The 24,560-nt window shown below is 36.1% G+C and overlaps 1 protein-coding gene across 5 annotated transcripts in view; it reads left to right on the top strand.

The window, feature by feature from the left end:
• LOC127972490 (rho guanine nucleotide exchange factor 12) overlaps positions 1–19,101 on the top strand; it is a 55,894-nt gene extending 36,793 nt beyond the window's left edge. For 2 of the 5 annotated variants that reach the window (XM_052576005.1, XM_052576002.1), the window contains 26 exons: positions 216–258; positions 938–1,043; positions 1,149–1,274; positions 2,290–2,322; positions 2,911–3,028; positions 3,667–3,757; positions 5,041–5,253; positions 5,346–5,475; positions 6,614–6,649; positions 7,090–7,232; positions 7,363–7,509; positions 7,593–7,678; positions 7,784–7,909; positions 10,600–10,714; positions 12,533–12,633; positions 13,015–13,092; positions 14,085–14,160; positions 14,242–14,409; positions 14,493–14,580; positions 14,652–14,729; positions 14,900–14,979; positions 15,067–15,252; positions 16,373–16,573; positions 16,710–16,930; positions 18,142–18,217; positions 18,309–19,101. In XM_052576005.1, coding sequence (XP_052431965.1) covers positions 216–258; positions 938–1,043; positions 1,149–1,274; positions 2,290–2,322; positions 2,911–3,028; positions 3,667–3,757; positions 5,041–5,253; positions 5,346–5,475; positions 6,614–6,649; positions 7,090–7,232; positions 7,363–7,509; positions 7,593–7,678; positions 7,784–7,909; positions 10,600–10,714; positions 12,533–12,633; positions 13,015–13,092; positions 14,085–14,160; positions 14,242–14,409; positions 14,493–14,580; positions 14,652–14,729; positions 14,900–14,979; positions 15,067–15,252; positions 16,373–16,573; positions 16,710–16,930; positions 18,142–18,217; positions 18,309–18,319 — 2,877 coding nt within the window. In that variant the 3' untranslated portion in view covers positions 18,320–19,101. The remainder of the gene's footprint in view (positions 1–215; positions 259–937; positions 1,044–1,148; positions 1,275–2,289; positions 2,323–2,910; positions 3,029–3,666; positions 3,758–5,040; positions 5,254–5,345; positions 5,476–6,613; positions 6,650–7,089; positions 7,233–7,362; positions 7,510–7,592; positions 7,679–7,783; positions 7,910–10,599; positions 10,715–12,532; positions 12,634–13,014; positions 13,093–14,084; positions 14,161–14,241; positions 14,410–14,492; positions 14,581–14,651; positions 14,730–14,899; positions 14,980–15,066; positions 15,253–16,372; positions 16,574–16,709; positions 16,931–18,141; positions 18,218–18,308) is intronic. The other 3 variants (XM_052576004.1, XM_052576006.1, XM_052576003.1) reach the window with 2 other exon arrangements.
• The last annotated feature ends 5,459 nt before the right edge of the window (positions 19,102–24,560 follow it).

The following is a 24,560-nucleotide window of genomic DNA, read 5'->3' as shown; positions in this document are numbered from 1 at the left end:
GTGTTTGAGTGCGTGCACGTCTTCCCTGCAGCATACTTTTTTCTCTTTCTGCAAGATGGATGGGTAGCTCATTTGGAACTTGTGCATATCTTTTCCTACAGTTCTGCTGTTTTGTTACCTTGTTATTGTAGTGTTTGTAGTTGTTTTGCAGGAGAGAAAAAATACTGCTGCTTTTGTCAGAAAGCCCTTTTTAATTGATTATTTTCATTCAACAGAATTTGAAAGTCGCTGTGCCTGAATCCATCTCCTCTGAGCTCGGTAAGCACAGTTAATTTTAGAAACGTCTTAATGGACGCACAAACGTCGTTCTCACCCTCACACTGTTGTTTGCGAGTTAATTTCAACATCCAGCCACATAGTCATTTCTCAGCCCTCGGTGGGAAACCTGCAGTTGTTCAGAAAACACCAATTTTGTTTAACATTCATGTTGACTCTTCATGTAATTATGGATTTAGCTTCTGAAGGACATGTTGACATGTTTAGTGACTCATACTGATGCCGTTTCTGTTCATGCAGGTTGTTTACTGGTCATGTATGGGTGTGTATTTGTGAGAATTGTTTTTGTTTTGTATGCTCCTAGGTATAATTTGGGGGAAATTTGAGGATGTCCTTAATTGTAAATTTATTTATAAATCATACAAAATGTTTTCTTTTAAATAAGATTCTGGTTTGTCTAAAACAATTATTAAAAAAGTTTTTTTTTTCTATTATATGGCCCCATTTAATTTATGTGTATGTGAGTCTGACATTGTCACGCAGACAGTAAAGCTTGATATCACATAGATTATTGGATCATCTAATGATCCCCATGAGAATTTGCTCAATAAACATACAAAAAATGTATTTATTGAAATGTAAAAAAATGAAATCCTAAACTTAAATTAATATGAACCATGAAACCTGTGACTACTCATTTTTTGTGTGTACATGTACTCAGAGCGACGCAGACCAGAGCTGATTCCAGAGGAATTACACAGGCAATATATACAGACAATGCAGGAAACTCTCCGTCCGGATGTACAGAGAAACTTGGAGGACTTCAGGTCAGGAATATAGACATTCTCATTTCATCACTAACCTGTGCTGCCACATTGCACTCTTTCAGACTAACAGTAACACGAACAAAACAACTGCATCCACTCTTACAGGCAGAAGCGCAGTATGGGCTTGACCCTGGCTGATGTAGAGCTGTCTCGTCTGGACTCTGAACAGCTGGCTCCAGAGAGAGAGAGATTATGCGCTGAAAACATCCTCTCCAAGATAGATGATGTCCTGTGAGTATCACACACAGACTTTTTTATTAAACAAAACAATATTCTTTTTACATTTTTCTTGACATTCATGACAATAGTCTAGTTTTGCAATCTATTATAGTCTTGGTATGACTGCTATCAATAATATGTATGATTTAAACCTCAGTTGCAAAAAATGTACAATTTGAATCATGAATAATATGTATTAATCTTAGTGCCGCCAAACAATTAATCGCAATTAATCGCATCCATAATAAGAGTTTTTGTTTATATAATATATATGTGTGTTCTGTGTATATTTATCAGGTACATATACATGCAGACATACATTTATATATTTTGAAAATATACACTTATTTACGTATCTTTTAAAATCAATAAAACTTATATTTAATATATATGTTTAATATATAATCATAACATTTTTCTTATATATATATATATATATATATATATATATATATATATATATATATATATATATATATATATATATATATATATATATATATATATATACATCCATGTGTGTTTTTATATATACATAACAAATATACACAGTACACACACATTATAATTATTTATCTATATTATCACCCTTATAGCATTTTTAAATCCGTTTCAGAGAAAATACATAAATATAAAAATAAAAATGTATATTGTCATGTCAGTAGACTAAAAATAGAAATTGAGAAATTATTTAGCTATATTGTTTAATAAAAATGTGGCTACATTGTTTTCAAATAAAAAATTATTTAGCTCTGTATTTATCACCATTTTAGCCCTTTAATTGAGCTCTTTCATTGCAAATTCATAAATATCAAAATATAAATGTGATATTGTTAATAGACTAAAAGATTTGAGAAATGATTTGGCTATATTGCTAAATAAAAATTATTTGGCTTTTTTGTTCAACATTTAACTTATGCATTTCATAGAAAATATGTAAATATCAAAATATATTTTGAATATCCTACTCCACATTCTCAAGATCGTCTGCTGTCTGTTCTCCATCTTACACGCGTGTCTCTTTCAGGTTGTCTTCACAGCCCACAGAGGAGGAGAAATGGTGAGAATTTTTTCCTATTTTCCTCCAGAAAACCTCATCCATAATGATCGACAATAAAGACATTAAGGATGAGGGTTATTTAATTGTGCGTAAAGATGTTGCGTTAGATTTGTTTGTAAATTGCCAGCCTGGGGTACGCCAGCATATTGACACTTGACACAAATGCAAGATGCTGCAGAACAGAGATCTCTTAATGAGATTTCTGATCTTCATGCATTTCCTAGTCCTCATTTACCATAATGGAGGCAAACATATTTGAGATGCCATATGGAAACACCACAAGCCTGTATGATTTATGATTGTACAGGATATATGTGAGAAGATAGATGGCGAACTTGTGCGCGTGTGCACGTGAGTTTTGAGACATATGGCAGAAGGCACAATAAGATAGGAGTCATGTGGAACAGAAGGAGTTGGCCACATGGAGACAACAGCACTCAACAGGCACAACACAACCCTCAGAGAATCGAATCTTAATTAGGAAATGAAAGACTTTGATGCTCAGCGCTGTGCTCTAGTTACTAAGCTTGGACAGCGAGTGAGAAAAGTGCTCAATTAAACCCTAATACACAGTTTTGTCTTTTCCAGCAACACCATACAGTATGTGATCTTTCTGTACATGAAGCATCTGGGAGTTCGAGTGAAAGAGCAACGAAACCTGGAATCCAAACGAGTTCGAATTAATTTTCTTCCTTCTAAACTAAGGGTATGTGTTTGTACTGACACAGCTGGATCACATAACACATAAGGTTCCAAAACCTGACTTGCTGTCTAAATAGGCAGTTACCTTCTGAGGGAACATTCTAATGGAGATTGCTTTGACTGATTTAAAGCATTCTTTGTAAAATACTTTGACATTAGTATAGTTATGTCAGCATATTAATTCATTTAAATATAAACATGAATAGTGCACACAAATTGGTGTCTTTTTTGGTTTTCAAAATAATAGTAAAATCAAAATAAAATTATGTATTGCTACTGTGCTGTAAAAAGTGTAATTAAAAAAATATATATTTTACTACATGGCGCAGCAAGATTTTGTGGTCATGTTGAACCCAGTGGAAACAAAATGATGTAAATGCATGAACACGATCCATGCAATCCATTTATTATTAACATTTTTCTCTTATTGTATGTCTGTTGTGAAATTTAGCATGTCATGTAAACGATACATAATTAGTGTGGCATAATTGTTTTGTTAAAATGTCCGGAGCTCACTTATAATGTCTGAAATACTCCCTCTGTAGGCAGCTTACTAGGTTATGGAAAAAAGCAGTTGTCTTCTCAGTCTTCCCGAGGCAAGGTTGTTACCCTAAAGGTTGTTTTTTTATTATTCATGAACAGAAAAGCAAAACAGAGAAGGAAGGGGAGAAAAAGCCTCGCTTTCCCATCCGGGTGCCCCCTCGGTGGCCCAGTCGCATCGATTCAGTACCATGTAAGTCTAATGCAAAGTTCTACAACCTGCAGCTATTGAAGACACAGAATATGTTCGTAAGGCTTTGAACTTTTTTTGTCCAGAATTAACCAGTGGCTGGTATGAAAAAAAATAAATGTACTGGACATGTATTGTTTACCAGCTATGAAACTGTCTTTGATGTTATTTAATTGAAAACGGACATATTAGTAGGCTTGAATTTATTTTTATTTTTTTGTAAACATGTTAAAACTCCGTCTGCATTTGTTTGTTAAAATATTCATCTGCAGTCAAATATACACTACCATTCAATATTTTGACAAAAGTCTGGGATTTCTGACTCTCAGTCTGTGAATAGTATATTTAAATAATTTGCTAATGATGATTCAAACGCGAGTTTTGAGCAGTTTTGAGCTGATTTTGGTACAATAAAGAGTCAGATTTTTGTTTGTGCTGTTTTTCCACATCATTTCAGGTAACTGATATCAATCTCAGAATGGTTTGGTCAATAGTTTGCCAAACCAGTCTGGCAAACTAGGATCTCCAGAGGATCTGGAGACTCCAGTACCTTAAAGCACCTGTCTGCTCGTCCGCAGTGGCTTTTTTACAGCTGCCATTACAATACAGATCATTTGTTTGACAGAAACCTTCCTTCATAAATCTTCATCTGACCGTGATCTTCTGTGCTCTAAGTCACTCACAAATCTTTTGACGGTTCAACAATAATCTTTATTTGCTTTAGCAAAATATTGTTTGTTTTGATGCCTTTTGCAAGACTTTGCATTGTTTCATACTTTTCATCTCCAAAAAGATCTTTCTTCCTCACCATATTTCATGAGAACTGTGACTTACTTAATAATGTGGAACAACCTCTTTAAGTAGGGTTTCCATTTACCTAAGAAGACCTGGCAAACTATTGACCAAACCAGTCTGAGATTGATACCTGAACAGTTACCTGAAATGATGTGAAAAACAATACAAACAAAAAACAGGACTCTTTATTGTACCGAAATCCTATTGATATGTCACTTGCATAATAATTTGGAACAAGGTGTATTACAATAGAATAAAGTTACATTTGATCAAATAAATGCATTCTTGGTGATCTTAAGAGACTTTCAGAAACATAAAAAAAAAAAAAAAAATCCACAGACTTTTGGTAGTGTTGTGAATGTTTGGCCTGAAAGCTTGCAACTCATGGCAAATTCTAAAAGCAGAAGACTTGCCCTCATTTCACTTTCCTTCCTCTGGGTGGTGAAAGATTCATGTTGATGGAGAATCTTGTTTGCTGTGTGTTTGAGCAGCTGGGAGGGTCGGGGACATCAAGCATCGGCCTCAGAAGCAGATGTCTCAGCCTACTTTGGGCGGGTTAGAGTTTATGGAGGGAGGACGTTTTCGGAGCAGTCAGTCAAGTGAGGGCTCAGACCTCCTACAGAGCCCGAGTTTGATCACCTCTCCCTTCTTCAGTGCCTCTTACGGCTCACCCTCAGACCCCTTGGGCAGGGACCCAGAGTTTGGTGAGTACTGCCTCTCCATCTCATTCATCTGAGTTATTGTTTCTTTAATTTCCTGGACATGCCATCTGAAACTGGCTCTTCTGTGTGCTCAGGTATGAGCCCGTCTGCGGTGGTTCCCCGGCTCAGTGATGGGCTGCAGTCTGGAGATGTGCTAGACAGCATCTACCCACCCTGTGACTACATCCCATACAACATGGACCAGCCAGATGAAGATGCAGACAGGTGCATGTTTAAAAACTTATGCAGCAAAGCATCTCTCTTTGTTTTTTTCAGAGATATTTCTTACATAGTCTTGAGTTTTCATATTTACTGTTGTTTTGCTAAATTTAGTCAGCAGAATACAGCCAATTCAGTAGATATCTGCGCAGTTTTGAGTTTCACATGAGTGCAGAAAACTCGCTTCAATGCATCTCTACACTCTTGACACTTGACACTTTTTTTCTGGCATCAAAATTTTGTTGAAATTTCACTAATGTGACCATCCCTATAGTGTGTGATGCTAAAAAACTAAGAATTCAGATTCTTTTTTCACTTTGTTAAAGGGATAGTTCACCCAAAAAAAAAAAAAATTACTTGATGATTTACTTACCCTCAAGCTATCCTCGGTGTATGTGACTTTCTTCCTTCAGATGAATACAGTCAAGAGTTATATTAAAATATGCCCTGGCTCTTTCAAGCTTTATAATGGCAGTGAATGGGGGTTGAGATTTTGAAGCCTAAAACAGTGCATCCATCCATCATAAAAAAGTACTCCACCTTCTGAATAAAGGCTTTCTTGACATTAAACAATGCATTTTTTTCATATAACTCTGATTCTATTAGTCTGAAAGAAGAAAGTCATATACACATAGGATGGCTTGAAGGTGAGTAAATCATGGGGTAATTTTCATTTTTGGGTGAACTATCCCTTTAAGTTTAAGATAGTGTCGTATCAATTATTGGTATATACTAGAGTTTTCATTTCCTTCCTTCCTTCCTTCCTTTCTAATTTTGTACTTATCCTTTTTGATTTGATATAGAAAATTTAATTATGTGTGCACATTTTTGCTATTTGTACATTTTGAATACCTACATTTTTCCACTCATTTAAAGTTAATATTTTTAAGAATAAAAATTGAATAACACTGTTAAATTATAATCTTCATCAAATCTCAAAATGAATATCCAATTTTTTACATAATGTTGGGTTGTCTAATTTAATTTGTATATTTATTATTATTATTATTATTATTAATATTATTATATTAATACCAGCCATTTTTTGCTTATCCATAAAAAATGATTTATCTTATACCAGGATTGTAATATCAGGGTGGTCACTTTATGTCAGTGAAGTGAGCAAGTATGTCTTGTTTTCCAGACTCCCTGATGGGGGCACACCAAAACTGAGTAGAAGGTACTGGACACTGGCTGCTGTCAATCACCCACATCACTTATACACTGTGTCCTAACCAGAAGTGACATGATAAAGCGACAATCGATAAAAGCTATTTCTTTCTCCCTAACCAGCTGTAATGAGGACATTTTCTCCACTGCCTGGTTTCTGTTTTGTGCTAGGCTGCCATGCTCAAAGTGCAATCTTATTTGTTCAAAGTATCTACCACATTGAGCATCAAAAATCGACTGATTGGCTGAGATTATACCAGTGGTTTCACAGTCTGAATAAAATGTTTTTCACATAATGTTTTGCATTAAACTTGGTTAGAATACAGTGTTTACCCTCTTTTTGATGAGCTTCCTGTGTGTATGCCCTCTTATTGTGCGCCAGCTCTCAAATTCAGAAACACATTGAGCTTAATGAGATTGTTAATCTATGTACCATCTCCTCCCTCACAGGTTTGAAGAGTTGCAAAGTGAGGATGATCAGGGGAGTGATGTTTTCTCCGATGTAGATCCTCCAAACTGGCAGCAGCTGGTCGGGCGTGATGTTTTAGCAGGCCTGACGCCCCACGAGATCAAGAGACAAGAAGTCATTAATGGTACGATCTTGTTCGCTTTCACTACATAAATCAGACAGGTGCACGTCAGATTTAACGTGCACAATGCCTTGTTAGAGTTGCTTCTTTGGTTTGCTTTTGAAGTAACTCTCAGTCTGTCTGATGCTCGCAGAACTATTCTACACGGAGCGAGCCCACGTACGCATGCTGAAGGTCCTAGACCGTGTCTTCTACCAGAAGCTCACCCGAGACAACATACTGCCCCCTGCTGATATCAAGAACATATTCACCAACCTGGAGGAAATCGTCCAATTGCACAGTATGTTTTCTTCCAATCTTTTTTTTTTTCTTCTGATAAACAGCCATGTTTCAGATCATGGCATCTGCTTTTTAAATTTTCAGTGAGGATAGCAGATCAAATGACGGCGATACGCAAGAAGAACGAGTTGACGGTCATCGACCACATAGGAGATGAGTTGCTGTCTTGGGTAAGGGCTCATGTTTTGCTCGTATCCTGTGGCCGTTGTGGTAGGTCTTCTCTGGGTGATAAGACTCCCACACGCTCACAAATCCTCTGGCTTGTTGTTTTCTAGTTCAGTGGTGGAGAGGAGGAAAAGATCAAGCAAGCAGTGGGCACTTTCTGCAGTAACCAGCCCTTTGCCCTGGAGCTCATCAAATCCCGGCAGAAGAAGGACCAGCGTTTCACCTCCTTCATGCAGGTGGGTCGAGACTCCTCGCTGGCCGCAGGGCCGTGAGAGCTGAAGTTCACTTGAGAGAGAGACTGTGTTTGGAGCATTACAGACATACAGTGCTGTTCAAAGTTTTGGGGTCAGTAAGATTTTTCAAAAATTCTTTTGAAAGATGTTTCTTATACTCATCAACACTGCATTTATTTCTTCATCATCAAAAAAAAAAAAAAAAAGTAATATTATTTATGTAAGCCCGTTTCCGCCACTGAATAAAAAATTGAAATTGTGAAAAAAACTATGGCAGTTCATATCTTGCAATTCTGACTTTATAACACGCAATTACGTTTATATCTCGCATTTCTGAGGGTTTTTTTTTTTTTCTCGGTTGCGACTTTAAATCAAAATTGCATGTCCATATCTCGCAAATATGACTTTTTTCTCAGAATTGCGAGTTATAAAGTCAGACTTCCAAGATATAAACTCATATTTCAGAGAAAAAAAAAATCTGAATTGCTAGTTTATATCTCATAATTCTGACTTTATAACTCTCTTTTGCAAGTTATAAAGTCTGAAAAAAGTCATAATTGTGAGATAAAAGGTCGCAGTTACCTTTTTAATCTTTTATTTAGTGGTGGAAACAAGCTTCCATTAGATATTACTATCAATAATAATTGTTTTCTTCTGTAATATAGTTTTAAAATATAATATTGAATTTTTACATGATTATAATTTTAGAATTAATTATAAATATATACATTATTACATATTATAATATTAAACATTTAAAATATAATTTTAAAAAGTTGAATTTTCAGCATCATGATTACTTCAGTCTTTAGTGTCACATGATTCGTCAGAAATCATTCTAATTGCTGATTTGATGCAAAAGAAACATTTCTTATTACAACAACTAGTGATGAAATTTAGGTTTTATATTTTTGTTGAGACTGTGATGCATTTTTTTTCAGTATTGAAAGTTTGAAAGAACAGATTTTATTTGAATCAAAAATATTTCATTACATCAATTTCATGCATTCCTGCTGATTGAAACTATTAATTTCTTAAAATAATCTTAATCAGCCAAACTGTTGAATGGTTGTGTACATTTGCATGTTTCATGGAGTTTTTTTTCATTTTCCTTGTTTACGGCTGTCAAAGTTAATGTGTTGATGCGTGTGATTCATTCAATAATGCTGGTAGCACATTTATTCACTTGACTATTTCATTCTGTTGTATATGTATTTTTTTTTTTATTAGGAGGAAGAGAATGTGTTAATGTGTTAACTTATTTTAATTTGCAATTAATTAATTCTAATTGCATTTTAATAAATTGACAGCCCTACTCATTTACAGAAAATGGCAGGTTTGATGTGTTGATACAGTGTTACAGCAGAAGAGATCCTTATCTAAATAAAGTCATCTCTGACAACCAAACAGAGAAAAGGAAGACAAAAGAGATTTTGTTTAATTGGAGCTATATTTGTATGATATACTGTAGAATTGGCTTATCTTGGAGATAAGAGTGTATGAACCTCAGGCAGAGGTAGTTGTGTTGAGCCTTGGGAGGGTTGAGAGCTTGTGTTTGTCTCTGCACTGTTTTTATCTCGTAGTAGAAGTGGATGCAGGGAACATGGAGAGTAAGACTTAAGATTTAAAAACCTTTCCACATACACTGCATTTTCTGAAATCAACCACGTTAATCTATCCATTGAGAAAACTAGTGTGGAAGCACTAGAACATAAAGGTGTAATAAAAATGTCAAATCCACTGTAATGCCTATTATGCCTTTGAGGTGTATATTAAAGAAAATAGAGCTTTTTCACATCTTAAAGAAGCAGCTGCTGCTGATTATTCACCTCCACGTTGTTCCAAATTCATTTGACTGAATTTCTGCTGAGGAACAGAAAAGGAGATAGATGGGAGAATTTTCCCGCTATTCTTTTTAATGTATTGAGAATTAAGAATATATATTATTGAGAATATATATATATATATATATATATATATATATATATATATATATATATATATATATATATATATATATATTAGTATACCATTAAAGAGTTTATTAAAATGTTCAGTATGATATGATGATATGATCATTTTTATGTTTTTGCCATTTTTATTAGGTTTTCAATATTTCTATCTAACATTATTTTTATTTCAGTGCTAGTTTCATTAATAGTAGTATTTCCGATTGAACTTATTTCAGTTAGTTTCCAAAGGCACCATTTCTAATTAATCTAATTTGTCATTTATAGGATGTTTTATTTCAGCTTAATTTGAATTAACAAAAAATAGTAGTTAACAATGACAAAGCTGGCATGGAAAGAGCAGCATGAACATTCTGCCAAACATCTCCTATTGTCATCTACAGAAGCAAAAGTCAAACAGCTTTGGAAAAAGTTGAGAGTGAATAAATGATGATAGTATATTCATTTTTATTTAACCCTCTGCTGAAGTCACAGTATATTTACAGATTTCAGAAATGTATTGTGGTTGTTTACCAAGACGTTAGTGATTCCAGATACCTTGCTGACGGATCACAATGTTGTGACTTGCAGAGGATTACTTTCTCACTTGAGTGAAGGATAAAACCCACTCTGAAGTGTATTATTCATGACATGAAATATGCAAAAGATTAGGGAGGACTTTGTTGTGGATTTGCATGTACTGTTGTCCTCAATTTCTTGTTTGATTGTCTGCACCATCTGCAGGAGGCTGAGAGCAATCGACTGTGTCGACGATTACAGCTAAAGGACATCATCCCTGCAGAGATGCAGAGGTTCACCAAGTACCCTTTACTGATGGACAACATTGCCAAGTTCACAGGTATTCTCCCTCTTCATGCATCCAGTCTTTTTAAAGCATTGCGTTGCAGCAAGGTTTACACTAAAGTTAAGTGAATGCTTGTTCTACACAATATTTTAACCAAATTCAGCACAAAAACATTTAAAAACAAAATGGCAATGTTTAAGATTGACATCCAAGTATAGCAACAGGTGTGACTTCTGTTCTGCTGTGCTCTTAAAACAGATGGAGAACGAGGGAGAACATCTGTTCTGTCGTTTTCTCTCACCCAGAAGGGGTTGTCAATCATAGCATTGCTGATTGACAGCAAAAAAAATATTTGTTACACTCTCACCTCATGCCATAGGTATGTCAGTGACTTGACATGTAGCTAGTTGTTGACTAGAACAACCAAACTCATTAAAAATTCAGTATTGAGCCATGAAAATGATTAGGAAGTCACTTGCGTTATTGAATGCAGGTGACGGTCCTTTATTTTTATTTAAAGACAACAATTAAATTAATCATGGACAAAAAGACACGAAAGAAAGTTTTCATGAGCAGCAAATCAGAGTATTAGAATGATTTCTGAAGGATCACATGACACTCAAGACTGGACTAATGATGCTGAATATTCAGCTTTGCAACACAATGATAAATTACCATTTATATATATATATATTTAGAATGGTAATTTATCACTGTGTTGCAAAGCTAAATATTCAGCATCATTAGTCCAGTCTTGAGTGTCATGTGATCCTTCAGAAATCATTCTAATACTCTGATTTGCTGCTCATGAAAACTTTCTTTCGTGTCTTTTTGTCCGTGATTAATTTAATTGTTGTCTTTAAATAAAAATAAAGGACCGTCACCTGCATTCAATAATGCAAGTGACTTCCTAATCATTTTCATGGCTCAATACTGAATATATATATATATATTATAACTATTTTAAATTGAAATATTTTCAAATAAACTAATTTTATAAGATACTATTATAGTATAAAATATTTATTAATATTTATATTATTTTTATATTTTTAGTATACATTTTAAATTGTTTTAGAAATTTTGTGATTTTGTTTGACTTTTTTCAGCTTTGCCATTAGTCATAAAATACCATTTAAAATATAGAAAAACTTAATTTAAATTTAAATATTTCAAAATAAATCTTATTTATTAATAAAATAAATTATTTATTTATTTATTTAAATACATGTTCATACAAATCTATATTATATGTAAATTAAAAAAATAAGCAGATTTGGTTTTTATTTCTCATTTTACATGTCATTTTGTAAGATAATTTTATTTTCCATCAATTATTTTATCGCAGATTCCCATCACCCCTTGCAACCCCTACATTTTGGGGAAAGTAAGGATTATTCCTGATGTCCTGTGTGTGTGTGTGTGTGTGGGCAGAGTATATATGTTAGACAAATAAGAAGTCAGACCCTCATCCTCATAGTGTTGGCTGTTCAAAAAGCATTTGCTGTCTGAACAACAACCATTAGCAAATTAGAGCTATGCCTGCTTTTAAATCCCCTATTATTATTATTATTCTAAAAAATGGTTTGTGGCGGGATCGCACACTTTCAAAGCGTCTCTCACATTATTTGGCAGACGTGTTAAATTGTGGCTCACTTGGCATTGTCAGAGAAAGGCATCAAAATCTAAAGTATAACTAGCGATTAAGGAGGAGGTGGTCCTCCTCATATTCATCGGCACTTGGCAATAGTCTCAGTGCTGGGTACTAGAGGAAATAGAGGGCACTTGGCTGACCAGGATGTCCTTAAAGAGTTGATTAGTCTCTTCTTGAAACGTGTGTGCATGTACGTTATGTCTCGTCTTTACCGACAGATGAGTCAGAGGAGAAAGACAAAGTGAGACGAGCAGCCGAATGCTGTCGGCACATTCTCAGCCACGTCAACCAGTCGGTGAAGGAGTCCGAGAATAAACAGGTAAGCACTCAGTGCAGCTCTCTCTCCAGGCTCCAGGTAGACAGACTTTATAGCCTCAGGTCAGCTTAAAGGAAAGACTGGAAAACCTCAAATTAATGATTGACAGATTTCATCTTTAGGGTGAAAGTTCCAAGTCATCTTACATCAGCCCTGAAACTGCTCTTAGAGTAGAAACATGATGATCCAACCTGCTGGAGAGAAAATTCATTAATAAGACTCCTTCTAGGAAAATCTGTTCTTCTCCAGGATCTGCAGTGTATTTCTTAAACGATTGCGGCTTTAAAGGTTTTATTTTTTTTTCGGGGTGGCTAAATTCATTAGAGGTCAGCCAATGTTAATGGATTCTTCAGCATAAATATGTATTGTGTTTGTGTCCCACAGAGACTGGAGGACTACCAGAGACGACTGGACCTCTCTTCCCTCAAGCAGAGCGAGAACCCCATGATCTCGGAGTTCAAGGTTAGTGCTTATCATACAGATTTGTCCAGGTTTTTCCCTAGAAAACCCTATTTGAGGAACAGACAATAGCAGGTTATCCCACCAGTCTCTCTGTCATGCGGATCGATGTCAATCATATTTGTGCGTCTGAGATTTATTTTTAGGAAGACAACATTGTGAGGAGCTGGAATCAGTGTTTTTTTTTTTTTTTTCAGACAGACAAAAATATGGTTGGCTTGGCATCCTTTTAGTTTTTGTATCTTGGAGACAATTTTTTTTATTTAATTTATACAAACTTAGTCCAAACCCAATCCATGTATGGTTTTAAATTCAAATAAAAATAGATTGAATTGTTTCAGTCTAAAAGTTTCAGTCAGATTTAAAGCTTTTATTATTCAGAGCATGACATGACCAGAAAAGTTTTATTAATATATTGTTAATATTTTAGTACATTATTAATATTTTTTAATTAGCTTTTGTATTTTTAATTTTAGTTTCAGTTTTTAATTGCTTTTGTCACTCTATTTCTAATTTTTAATTAATTTTTATGTCAGTTATTTGCCAAGGCAATATTTCTCATTTGTAAGTTTTTATTCTGTAGTATTTAAATTTGTTCTAGTTCAGCTTTATTTTAACTAAAAAAGTAATCGCTAGCATTCATAATTGTATTTTGTGATTGACTCAGAGTAAGGAAGTTTGTCTAGTTTAATTTTGATCTTTATTAACAGATTGAAACTCTTCTATTGGTTTATTGTTTTTGTATCTCTCTGCTTGAATAGCATCCATAAAAAGAGTTCAATTTCGAATGTACCCTTTAACGTTCATATGTGGCATTCACAATGTAGTAACTAATCTAGATGGGGGACATTTATCACCCTCTCTGAAAATGTGGACCCAGTTTCATTTAAGAATCAGATTTGAAGAGCACATCTAAATCGGGTGCAAGCTAGCAAGTCCTTTCTACACTGAGGATTTTAAGGATGCAAGTTACTCATTCATTTCTTGTCCCGCAGAACCTGGATCTCACTAAAAAGAAGATGGTCCACGAGGGTCCTCTGTCCTGGAAGATTAACAAAGACAAAACCATTGGTAAGCCACTGCACTCAAACTTCCCAAAAGCTTGCTCTCTTGATGATTGTATAATAACACTAGTTTCTGTGTTTGCATCAGAGCTGTATACTTTACTCCTGGAAGACATCCTGGTGTTGTTGCAGAAGCAGGACGAGCGTTTCATTCTCAGGTGTCACAGCAAGAACCTCGCAGGAACGGCTGACACAAAACACATATTCAGTCCCATCATCAAACTCAGCACTGTGCTGGTGCGCTCGGTGGCAACAGGTGGGCATCTGACTCCTCATTTGTCAAAAGTACACACTCTCCCCACATGTATTTCAAGAGTGTTCCTTGATTTCCCCACACAGATAACAGATCATTCTTTGTGATCTCCATGTCCAAAAACGGAGCACAGATTTATGAGCTGATGGCACAAACAGTGTCCGAGCAGAGAATGTAAGTTTTCACATTTTTGCAATCCACTACTCTCTCGTTTATAGAGCAGCGTTAATTGTCTTTTACACCAGGTGGCAACGGCAGATTGCTCAGAGGGCAGATGCTATAAACGCCAAACCCCACAGCATCATTCCTTTGCCTCAGCACGAGTGAGTTCCCCTCTACTTAATACATCATTTATATCTTTTTTATCTTTAATTTCCAAAATCTTAGTCTGGGACGAGAGTAACAATACAATCTATGCATAAAATGCATTAGAATGTAGCAAATCTAAACGATAAAGGCCTTCACCTTACATAACTGTTCCTTTGTATTCTAGTGGTGACAGAGACGGTGTTGAGTTAAACAAGTTCAGCAAAGGCTCCGAACGGATCTCCACAGGAAGCATCCAGTCCGCAGGTAGCTGTGCATGCACAAACGCTCCTCTGATTGTACAAGGGTTGATTGCAACCATACCCAACTCGAGCCTTCATCATCTGTCCTCAGAGAAAGACAGTGAAATTTCACCCACGGCAGCCCTGCGGGATTGTGTCCCGGACGCCAACCCTGGGGAAGAGGACCAGGTCCCGAGAGCTGGCAGGGATGGCTCGTATCTGGACTCTGAACTCTTGAACGGCAGGGACGCAGACTCTCAGTCCTGTTCGTCTAAAGCAGATGAGGCTCTTAAAACCTGTAAGATTGCATTTAAAATGCATTACCTTAAAAACGCATCACTTTCGTATTGTGCTTATTTTTGGCAACTTGAAATAATACATGTGAAATAATCATTTACATAATAAATTGTGCTTGCCAAACATCTTAACAATACCAGATTCCTAGAGCAACAAATATACTTGAACTTGGGATCATCTCTATTTTAACATGAAGCTTTTTGGTATTCGTATGAGGTCAGCATGGGTCTTTTAGTATCTGAGGATCATGTTGGGAAGTAGTTTGTTTTAGTAAGTCTCATTGCTACAAATCAGTTCCCTTGAATGGTTTGTTTCAGTGAACCGGTTAAAAAAAAGCACACTAAATGATTGCTTTACATCCCTGATAGCCTAGTGTGGTGTATTTGAATCTCCTCTAATATATTGAAATAAATCCATAGATAGGTGCATATTCTTTTTTTTTTTTGTTAAAGGGATAGCCAACCTCAAAATGTTGGTAACCAAACTTTCACACCATGTTATTCAAGGAACTTAGTTCTAGAAACTAGTCAGCAGGGTAGTTCCTAGAGAACAAATTTTCTCCCTCGGTCCGTTTTCCTGGTTGCATTCGCACTGGCAGCAGGAACTCTGAAGCGGTCGACAGCAATGTCTTTTTATAACGGAGATGGAGATGTAAACGCACAATTTACGAGATTGCAAGAGCAAAAAATTGGGCTGAGAGACCATTTTTTTATGACAGCTTGCAGTGTTACATATCATCAAAGCTGAGAAAAGAACACAACACTGCAGACAACAGTTAAATGCAGTTATCGCTGTTTTCCAGTAAATATTTTGACATCGTTTTTTGCCGGGTGGCTGGTGTTTCGTGTGCATTTGGCCAATCAGCGTACACTTACGTTACTGATAGTTCCTATAAGACTGTTAGAGCCTGCTCTGGAGTAGGAGCTAATTTAGTTCCTCCAAATGGAGTTCCTAGCACTAAACCCTTCCTAGTTCCTGCGATGCAAACATGCCAATTAGTGGGTAGTTCCAAAATTAGTTCAGGTACTATGAAAAGGTTCCCGTGGTGTGAAGGGCCCTTATGTTATCAACATCTTCATAATTGAATAAGATCTGTGTGTACACGTCATGATGTTTTTCAGTGGCGGCACTGAAGCAGGTGCTGGTGACCCAGCTGATGGCTCAGGATGAGGGCGAGCAATTGTGCCGATCGGCCGGCAGTCGTCTCCTCAGGACCACCTCTCTACGCACACCGGTGGAGCACAGCTCCATTCGCACCCCTAGTCGAGCTAAGGACTACAACTCTGGAGATACGGGCTTCTACGAGTACCCAGAGGACTATGGTGAGTGTTTGACCAGGAAACTTCCCGAGTTAATGCTGGTTTATATGGAGAGGTGGACTGTCGAGATATGGCATGGAGGGTATTACACATGCTTCATCATCCATGTGTCCCGGCTGATTGTGGTTGTGTTTTCCAGCAGCTTACCTGGTTCTGGAGGGGTACGGTGGCCCAGGCGAGAGCAGTACAGATGATGATATTCAGGTCCGGAGAAAGGAGTCAAGTTTGGCCCACAGCTGTGCTGCTGACTCGGGCATCAGCCTCAAGTTCTCCTCACCCTCCTCAGGCAGCACGTCCCGCCTCAGCAGACAGGTCCTCACACATTTACGCTGCCTGCAGGCCAACCTCAACCACCTCAAGGTCTGTCTGCTCTCACCACTCTCTGTTCCACAATATATTCAGTATTTACAACATACTCACATATACAGTTTTTTTTTTGAGGCCATTAAATTCTTAAAGCCGATCATTAGGCTAGCTTTCTCATTTGCATCAGGTTTTTTTTTTTTCTGTGTGAATTTTATATATATATCCACATTTTTGTCTTATAACCAATATGTAGAATTTATAGTATATATATTTTTTTTAATATATATATATATATATATATATATATATATATATATATATATATATATATATATATATATATATATATATATATATATATATATATATTGTAATTTATTAATTGTAATTAATAATTTTTGTAATTTATGCACAAGTGTGTGTGTGTGTATTATAAAAAAATAAGTTTTCAAAATGTAATACATTTATTCATTCATACATTTATGTATTAATGATCTTTATTACATTAATAATAATTGTATCACTGTTGATTTAATTATAGTAATTATAAATCATTTATACTGTATTTATATTATTTATTTAAAAAATATTAAAATATATAAATTTATTAATGATTAATAAACAATTTATTGTTAAGGATTTCTTAATAGTAATAATATATATGCATTATAAAAATGTTGTTTACAATAATACAATTAATTATATTCATTTAATGAGCAATACTATCAATAAATGTAATATATTAGTGCTGTCAAACGATTAATCGCATCAAAAATAAGTTTTTGTTTACATAATATGTGTGTGCTGTGTAATTTATTTATATATAAATGCACGCACTTGCATGATAATATATATAAATATAAATTAAATGAATAGAAATACATGTAAATATTTTCAAAATATATACTGTATGCATGTGTATTTATATATGCATATTAAATATACACCGTACGCACACATTATGTAAGCAAAAACTTTTATTTTCAAAATGCTTGATCTTTTGACAGCACTAATACTAATTAATAATATAAATATTTTTTATTCTCATTTAAAACTATTATAGCTGTTTGAAAAATCTGTTAATTATCCAAATAACTTATCAGATAATAACTAATAATTAAGCCACCAGATGTTGCTTTTTATGACTAGACTTAATATTAAAGAAACAGTTTTTGAAGTTTATCGACCAATTATTAATGTTCATCAGTGTTTCTATACATTTAAGACCAAATTAATTTGGATCATACCTTTGTAATGTTTTTCAGGAGATGGAAACAAAATATTATAATCTACTTCGCCAAAGGCCGGTTGGCTCAGCCGCCGATACGGACGAGAGCAGAGGTAACGTGAACACCACAGTGACTGCTAAACATTTCACATCATCTGTTTGAGGATTATTCCATCATTCTGCTCTGTCTCATTCCTCCCACAGATAAGAAATAGGGTGGCAGAAGTTCCCAGCTCCTGTGATGAAGAGGGCATCGCATCTATCCATAACATGCTCCGCACAAGCCTGTCTTCCTCACCGCTGAACACCTCCATCCAAAAATGAGGGGAATATTCTAACAAGGCCTCTCGCTTCTGTCAGCACTCGTCAATTAGGGAAGACGGACTGTCTCCTCTCAGCCTTACCTGTCCCGAGTACATGTCCTCATTCCAACGAACGTGGGCAGCCCAGTCTCTGCTCCCTCCCCAGCAGCCCTCGCTAAAGAAAGGAGAACCATACCAAAATGTACAAAGCTGTGTGTTTAGAAAATATATAAGTTGAGAAAGGATTTTTTTTAAACTAATAATGTATTAAGCAGTTTTTTTTAAACCCAAGATGTATTTATTTTTCCTTTTAGTGTTTTCCATGTTTCTCGCATGCTTCTGGCTGTCGAAACTCTTTAAGCTGTCTGTCGCTGTAGGCTCCAGTGTGACTGAACGGGGTGAGCGCTCCAGAATTCAGACTCTTTTTCTCCCCCACAATCTATACGCGTGGAAGCCCAAGCTTGTGCAGTACATAAAGAGAAGTTTTTGCTCAAGGCCTCCCTCAGTTACTCCAGCCAGCTGACATTCCTCCCAGAGCCCTGGACTGATTCATTGGCCCCTGAGACCCTCCTGCTGAGATGAAGAGTGGATGGAGTCTGCAGCTACATTTTGATGATTGCAAAAAGAGAAGATTGGCCATCAGGATTGAAGGTGATGCAAAACCTGGAAATAAAGATGCAATGACAAAATCTTTATACTGATCAGTTTTGGCCATTTTTTTTAAATGCAGGCGCTGGAGGAGTATAACGAGTGCATATGTGCTGGAATGTTGTTGTCACAGAAAGGGAATTCAAGTAGCTTGTCAATCAAAATTGCATATAATAACTGCAACTCACTGTTGTGATTTGTTTTTTAAAATGGACAAGAGCTTCTGGCAAGTTCCTCCTTAGGAGTTTAAGTAGTTTCATATTTCTTTTTTTTTTTCACAACAAGACAGGAAGCTTTTTAGTATTAGTGCTACTAAATGGAGAGCAAAGTTTGCGAGCATAATTAATGCTCTAATTATGTGCCGCCACGGAGAATGATGGGAAATTTGGTTTGTTTTTGAACTCGTGCAAGCCTCTCTCCTCATAAACCAGCTGAGTGAGTTGTGTTTTCTGGCAAGCTTTATCGTCAGTCCTCATCAAGGGTACATAAAAAGGGTACAAACTAAATTGTACAGTCATCATTCACAGTTACGTTTTATGATCAATACCAATTTGCTTCTGCCCTGATTCTTTCCTTGACACACAACTAGTGTGCAAATTACACACTTGACTGTCGCTATAATGAATCTTTATAGAGCTTTATGTGAGGGATTTTAAAGAAAAGTCTAAGGTTTGGCTTTTGGCACCCATAGTCTTTAAAATCTTACATAAAGGAATATTTGAACAAAATTATTTTATTTTATCAGTTTTGTATATACATTTGGAATGTAATGGATTACGTTACTAAATTTTTTTGTCATGTAATCTGTAAAGGACTACAATTTGTAAAGTATCTACCAGCACTATTCAATTCCCCTTCAGTTTAAACGATTTTGAGCCACTCCAACTCCAAAATCGGTTCTCGCTACAAATGCAAGTTCTTCACTAGTAAATATAACATTGTGGTGGTGTTCATTATTATTATTTTATAAATACAACCCTTCCTATATAACATTTGCTTGAGACATCCAACATTACATGGTATAAATAACCAAGTATGCACCAGATGTTCTTGTTGATTATACAGTGACAGGCCAGTAGAGGGCAGATAGTGCTTGTTGTCTGTCTAGAGACTCTGTGTTTGCCCATAGGGCTGCAATGACATCAATGCTCTGGGTTTAACTGGGCTCTACAGGTTCGCCATGCAGATACAGAGCAGAGCAAGTGTTTAAAACTACAACTCCTGTTAAGCTCAGTCAGTCCACCTCAGGCATTGCTCATTACTATGACACTTGTTGCAAATCATTAAAAGGAGAAGAAGAAAGCTTCACTTAACCATGCTCTTGCATACATCAGTAGTTCTCATTCACATGAATCACAGAGCTGCATTGTAGCCTCAGTCTAGTTTGCCCTAAGCAGTTTTAGAGAGACACTGTTCCTCTGAAGGAAAGTGGTTACCTTTTTACCTTGCGTCTCCCCTGAGGTAGTATGTCCTCATCGTTTCACCCTTAAAACACAATGCCGTTAAGTGCAGAGAAACGGACGGTCAGCAGGATAATTAATTTGTCTCAAGTCTCGGGGTGCACCTGTCAATTATCTAATTGAAGCACTGAAGAAGGGTGAACTGTGGAGTCGCATCACATCTCTCGTAGTCTCTCATGTCACCTGGACCAACCCAAGAGCCATTGCTGTTTCCATACGGTCTGTTCCACACACATGAAAGAAGTGTGCATGATTACACAAACATAAACTATTGAAATATGCGGCCTTATGAAGATCTAAAAGGTGCTGTGGTTCTTATCGAAGGATGGGGTCCAAGTGGAGACCTTTAGTGAAAAATACTTCCAAGATGTAGATGGGTTTGTTTCTTCATCTGAACAGATTTGGAGAGACTGAGAATCGCATCACTTGTTCACCAGTGGATCCTCTGCAGTGAATGGGTGCCGTCAGAATGAGAGGCCAAACAGCTGATTAAAAACTAGTAATTAACATCATTTTTTTCCTCCAAATCTGTGCTGATGAAGAAACACTCAATTACATCTGCGTTCATCACAATCTGCATTTACATTAATAAAATCCACATATTATATATTGTGCTCACTGCTCAGTCAGATATAGAATTTTGTCTTTTAACTTCAGTTTTTGCGGTAGCTATATAGCCTGTTGAGAATTCGCTGGTTTAGTGGATTTACACATTGTAGCGTTAACCAAGTTATCATGTACACTTTAATGTTCGAAGCAGATGTCATAACAGATGTCATAATTTTAATACGTACGGCTTTACCTTCATGCTGTGCAAATACAAACGGAAGACTATGAGTGCAGCACTGGGTCGGAGCTACACAGAAAGGTAAGAATAAAAAGACTCTTCTTCCTTCCGACTCGTGTGTTTGCTTCACTATTTGACATTTTCCCCTCAAACACCATGTGAATGTGAGGCGCCATTGGGTGTCTGTTGCTAAGCGGCTAATGGTAATATGATATTAGTAAAAGTAGGTCTGTCAGTAGGGTAACAAAATATAGATTTATCAATTTTAATCGATTCTCATTTTTATATTTTATTTATATAAATAAATTGTAAAAAATAAAAGGAATGTCACATTTACCTTAAAAAAAACATATTCGGCGACTCGCTAGTCAGCTAGAAAAATGGAGAGGTGAGGAGACTTGCTAAATATATGCACATAAAATTAATAATCTCGCTATCGCTCTCTCTCTCTCTATATATATATCTTTTTATTATTTGAATGTTTGTTAGAATAAATCCGTCGTTTATTATGGCAGCCAACATTTAAATGTTTGTTTTTATATATATATATATATATATATATATATTTATATATATATATATATATACAAACTGACTGTCATGTATTTTTTACAGCAGTAGTTGAGAGATTTTTTTTGTTTTTCCTTTAGAAAATTTGACATGTACCTGCATGGATATCTAGAATCAAGTATATTGAATCGAATCGGGTCAGAAATAAGAAATTTGGGTCAAAACCCTGCCCTATTTGTCAGTAGGCTTTTATGTTAGTCTAGCCTAAGTCTTGCTTTGATTAACCTACAACACTGTCGGTGCAATACATCCACTGGCTTTTCACTTCTGCCTAAAACTGAGCTACTTCTTAAAAATAAATTTGATTCACGATGCTATAGAAGAACATCTTTGTCTAAATGGTTCCATTAAGAACCTTTAACATTTGCAAAAACTTTGTTTCACAAAAGATTCTTTGTGGCGAAAGGTTCTTCAGATTATAAAAAGGTAAGAAAGAGATGGTTCTTTAAAGACTGAATGATTTTTTGTGGAACCAAAAGTGGCTTTTCAATGGCACTTTTATTTTTAAGAGTATCATGTATGATTTTTGATGTTGTTCTGCAGGTGCACATATATTATGTGTGGGTTTGGTTAGCTCATTCATTACTGTACATCGGCACAGCCACTTACTGCCTGACATATAATGCTACCCATATTTTAATACATTTATTAAGGTATATAACCATAGTTATTTTCCACTTGACATGATGTGATACCCATGTTTTAATATTAAAATAAGTCATTATAACAAAAAGCACATTTATAGGCAAGCACGACTGTTAAAGTCACCCTGAGTGATTTTCAGAGTAGCAGGCCGTGGCACGAACAAATACGCATACTTGACATGAATTTGGATTTTTATTTTTATGCTAAAACAATAGTACTTAAAGGCTTGATTTCTTAAGTTAATGTAAATGGGCTATGTTATTGTCTTTTGAGACATCTGAGTTTGACCGAGAGAGTTTTTCCCAGTACAGTGAAGACAGTAAGCTGGGCTATTAAAACCTCTCAAGCTTATTATTGCATAACATGGCAGCAAAGAGAAGCAAGGAGAGGTTACGAGTCCCCCGTAGGATGCTTGTGTTTGATTATGACCTCACTTCCACCCCTCGGTGAGTAATGAACCTCTCCGCTCATATTGACTCGTCTAAATGGAACGTTACCCCTCGGCATTTAGTCTCACTGGAACAGCACTCAGCTGCTTTTAATTACATAGGTGAACAAACCTGGCTTAATATAGAACGAATTAACACGCCCCCACCAAATTATTATTTAAACCACTCAGAGAAGAACACACAAGTTAGTGTGAATGACATTTGTGCTATAGGAGATTGGATAAATTGAAAAAGTCATGCAGGAATTACTTTTCCAGGCGACCTCAGAATCGCATCAAGCTTACGAATTAATATTCATGGATTTGATTGAGATTTAGAAGTTTATCACTGATGATGGGAAATGCTACAACATGCATTGGCTTGAAATGCAAATCAAAGTTGACAATGACACAGTTGTGTTCATAGCATACTATTATATTTAACTTTTATACAATACAGTTCTGCATGTTCAGCCAGGGCCCCACATATCCTAACTATGGCCCTGTCAATGAAATATGCATTTCATAATACAGAATGTAATTGTATCCCCCTTTATGCCGTTAAAAGATATAAACTCAGACTTGTAAGAAGTTGACTTTGAAATCCAAGAAAAAAAAAATGATGAGGTCAGAATTATGAGACATAAACATGCAGTTCAGAGAAAAAGTCATAATTCTGAGAGGTTAGATCAGAATTTTAAGAAAAAAGGCTGAATTGCGAGATGTAAACTCAACATTTTGAGAAGAAATAAAATACAATACGTTATCTTAAAATTCTGCGAAAGTCTGAATTGCACCATTAACTGAGAATTCATAGAAAAAAAATCAGCGACATATTAACTTGAAATGAAAGAAATTAAGTCAGAAGTGAAACCAATTTACTCAAAAACAAGACCGACAACCATATTCTGCTTCTGTGTGAATAAGGCCTCTAATGCAGAACTATGGTAAATGTGCAAAGAAATGGATCAGCGCTGACAACAGACTACAACGGAGTAAAGACTGGTGGAGTCTCAGTACGATATGCTTCACGGCCCCTCTCCTCCCACTCTCATTGTGTTCGTATCTCCGTGTCCTGTCCACAGGGAGCGCGCGGCTCAGCTCAAGTTCATATGGATGGTGCCCCATAAATTTCTGCAGCCCTTTCTCCTGTAGAGTGCAAACAACATTGATGTACTTATAGAGCAGTTGGTTGAGATGGAGTTGAAGGCACGAGGGGATTTAACCATTGTCTTATTAACACAGTAAGCAATCCAACACGTCTCCTTCTTCATCCTGGTCCTCCTATGAAGCGTTCATATAAGAGATACGGATGCCAGGAATGACCCCCCGGTATGTTCAGGGGGCCGGTGCCCTTTCTCTGGCCGCAAAGCAGTGAGATAAATGTATGACACTTCCATCTTCTTCTGTGGCACTATCGGATACCTTAAGCCCTGTTTAATTATGATGGAGTCTTGGCCTGGGTGCCTTGAGTGTGACATCAGAGAAGATGAAATGAGTCTTTCTAACCTTGCACTTGATAAGGTCCCATGCAGTTACAGTCTGGAAATTCTGGTCATGATTTGGCCCTTTTTTTATTGGGTTGTGGGTTACTGCAGGCGACTTACAGTTTATTCA

Source organism: Carassius gibelio, chromosome B15 (genome assembly GCF_023724105.1).
Source record: "Carassius gibelio isolate Cgi1373 ecotype wild population from Czech Republic chromosome B15, carGib1.2-hapl.c, whole genome shotgun sequence".
NCBI classification, from domain to species: domain Eukaryota; kingdom Metazoa; phylum Chordata; class Actinopteri; order Cypriniformes; family Cyprinidae; genus Carassius; species Carassius gibelio.
This window is presented reverse-complemented; position numbering and strand designations above follow the sequence as displayed.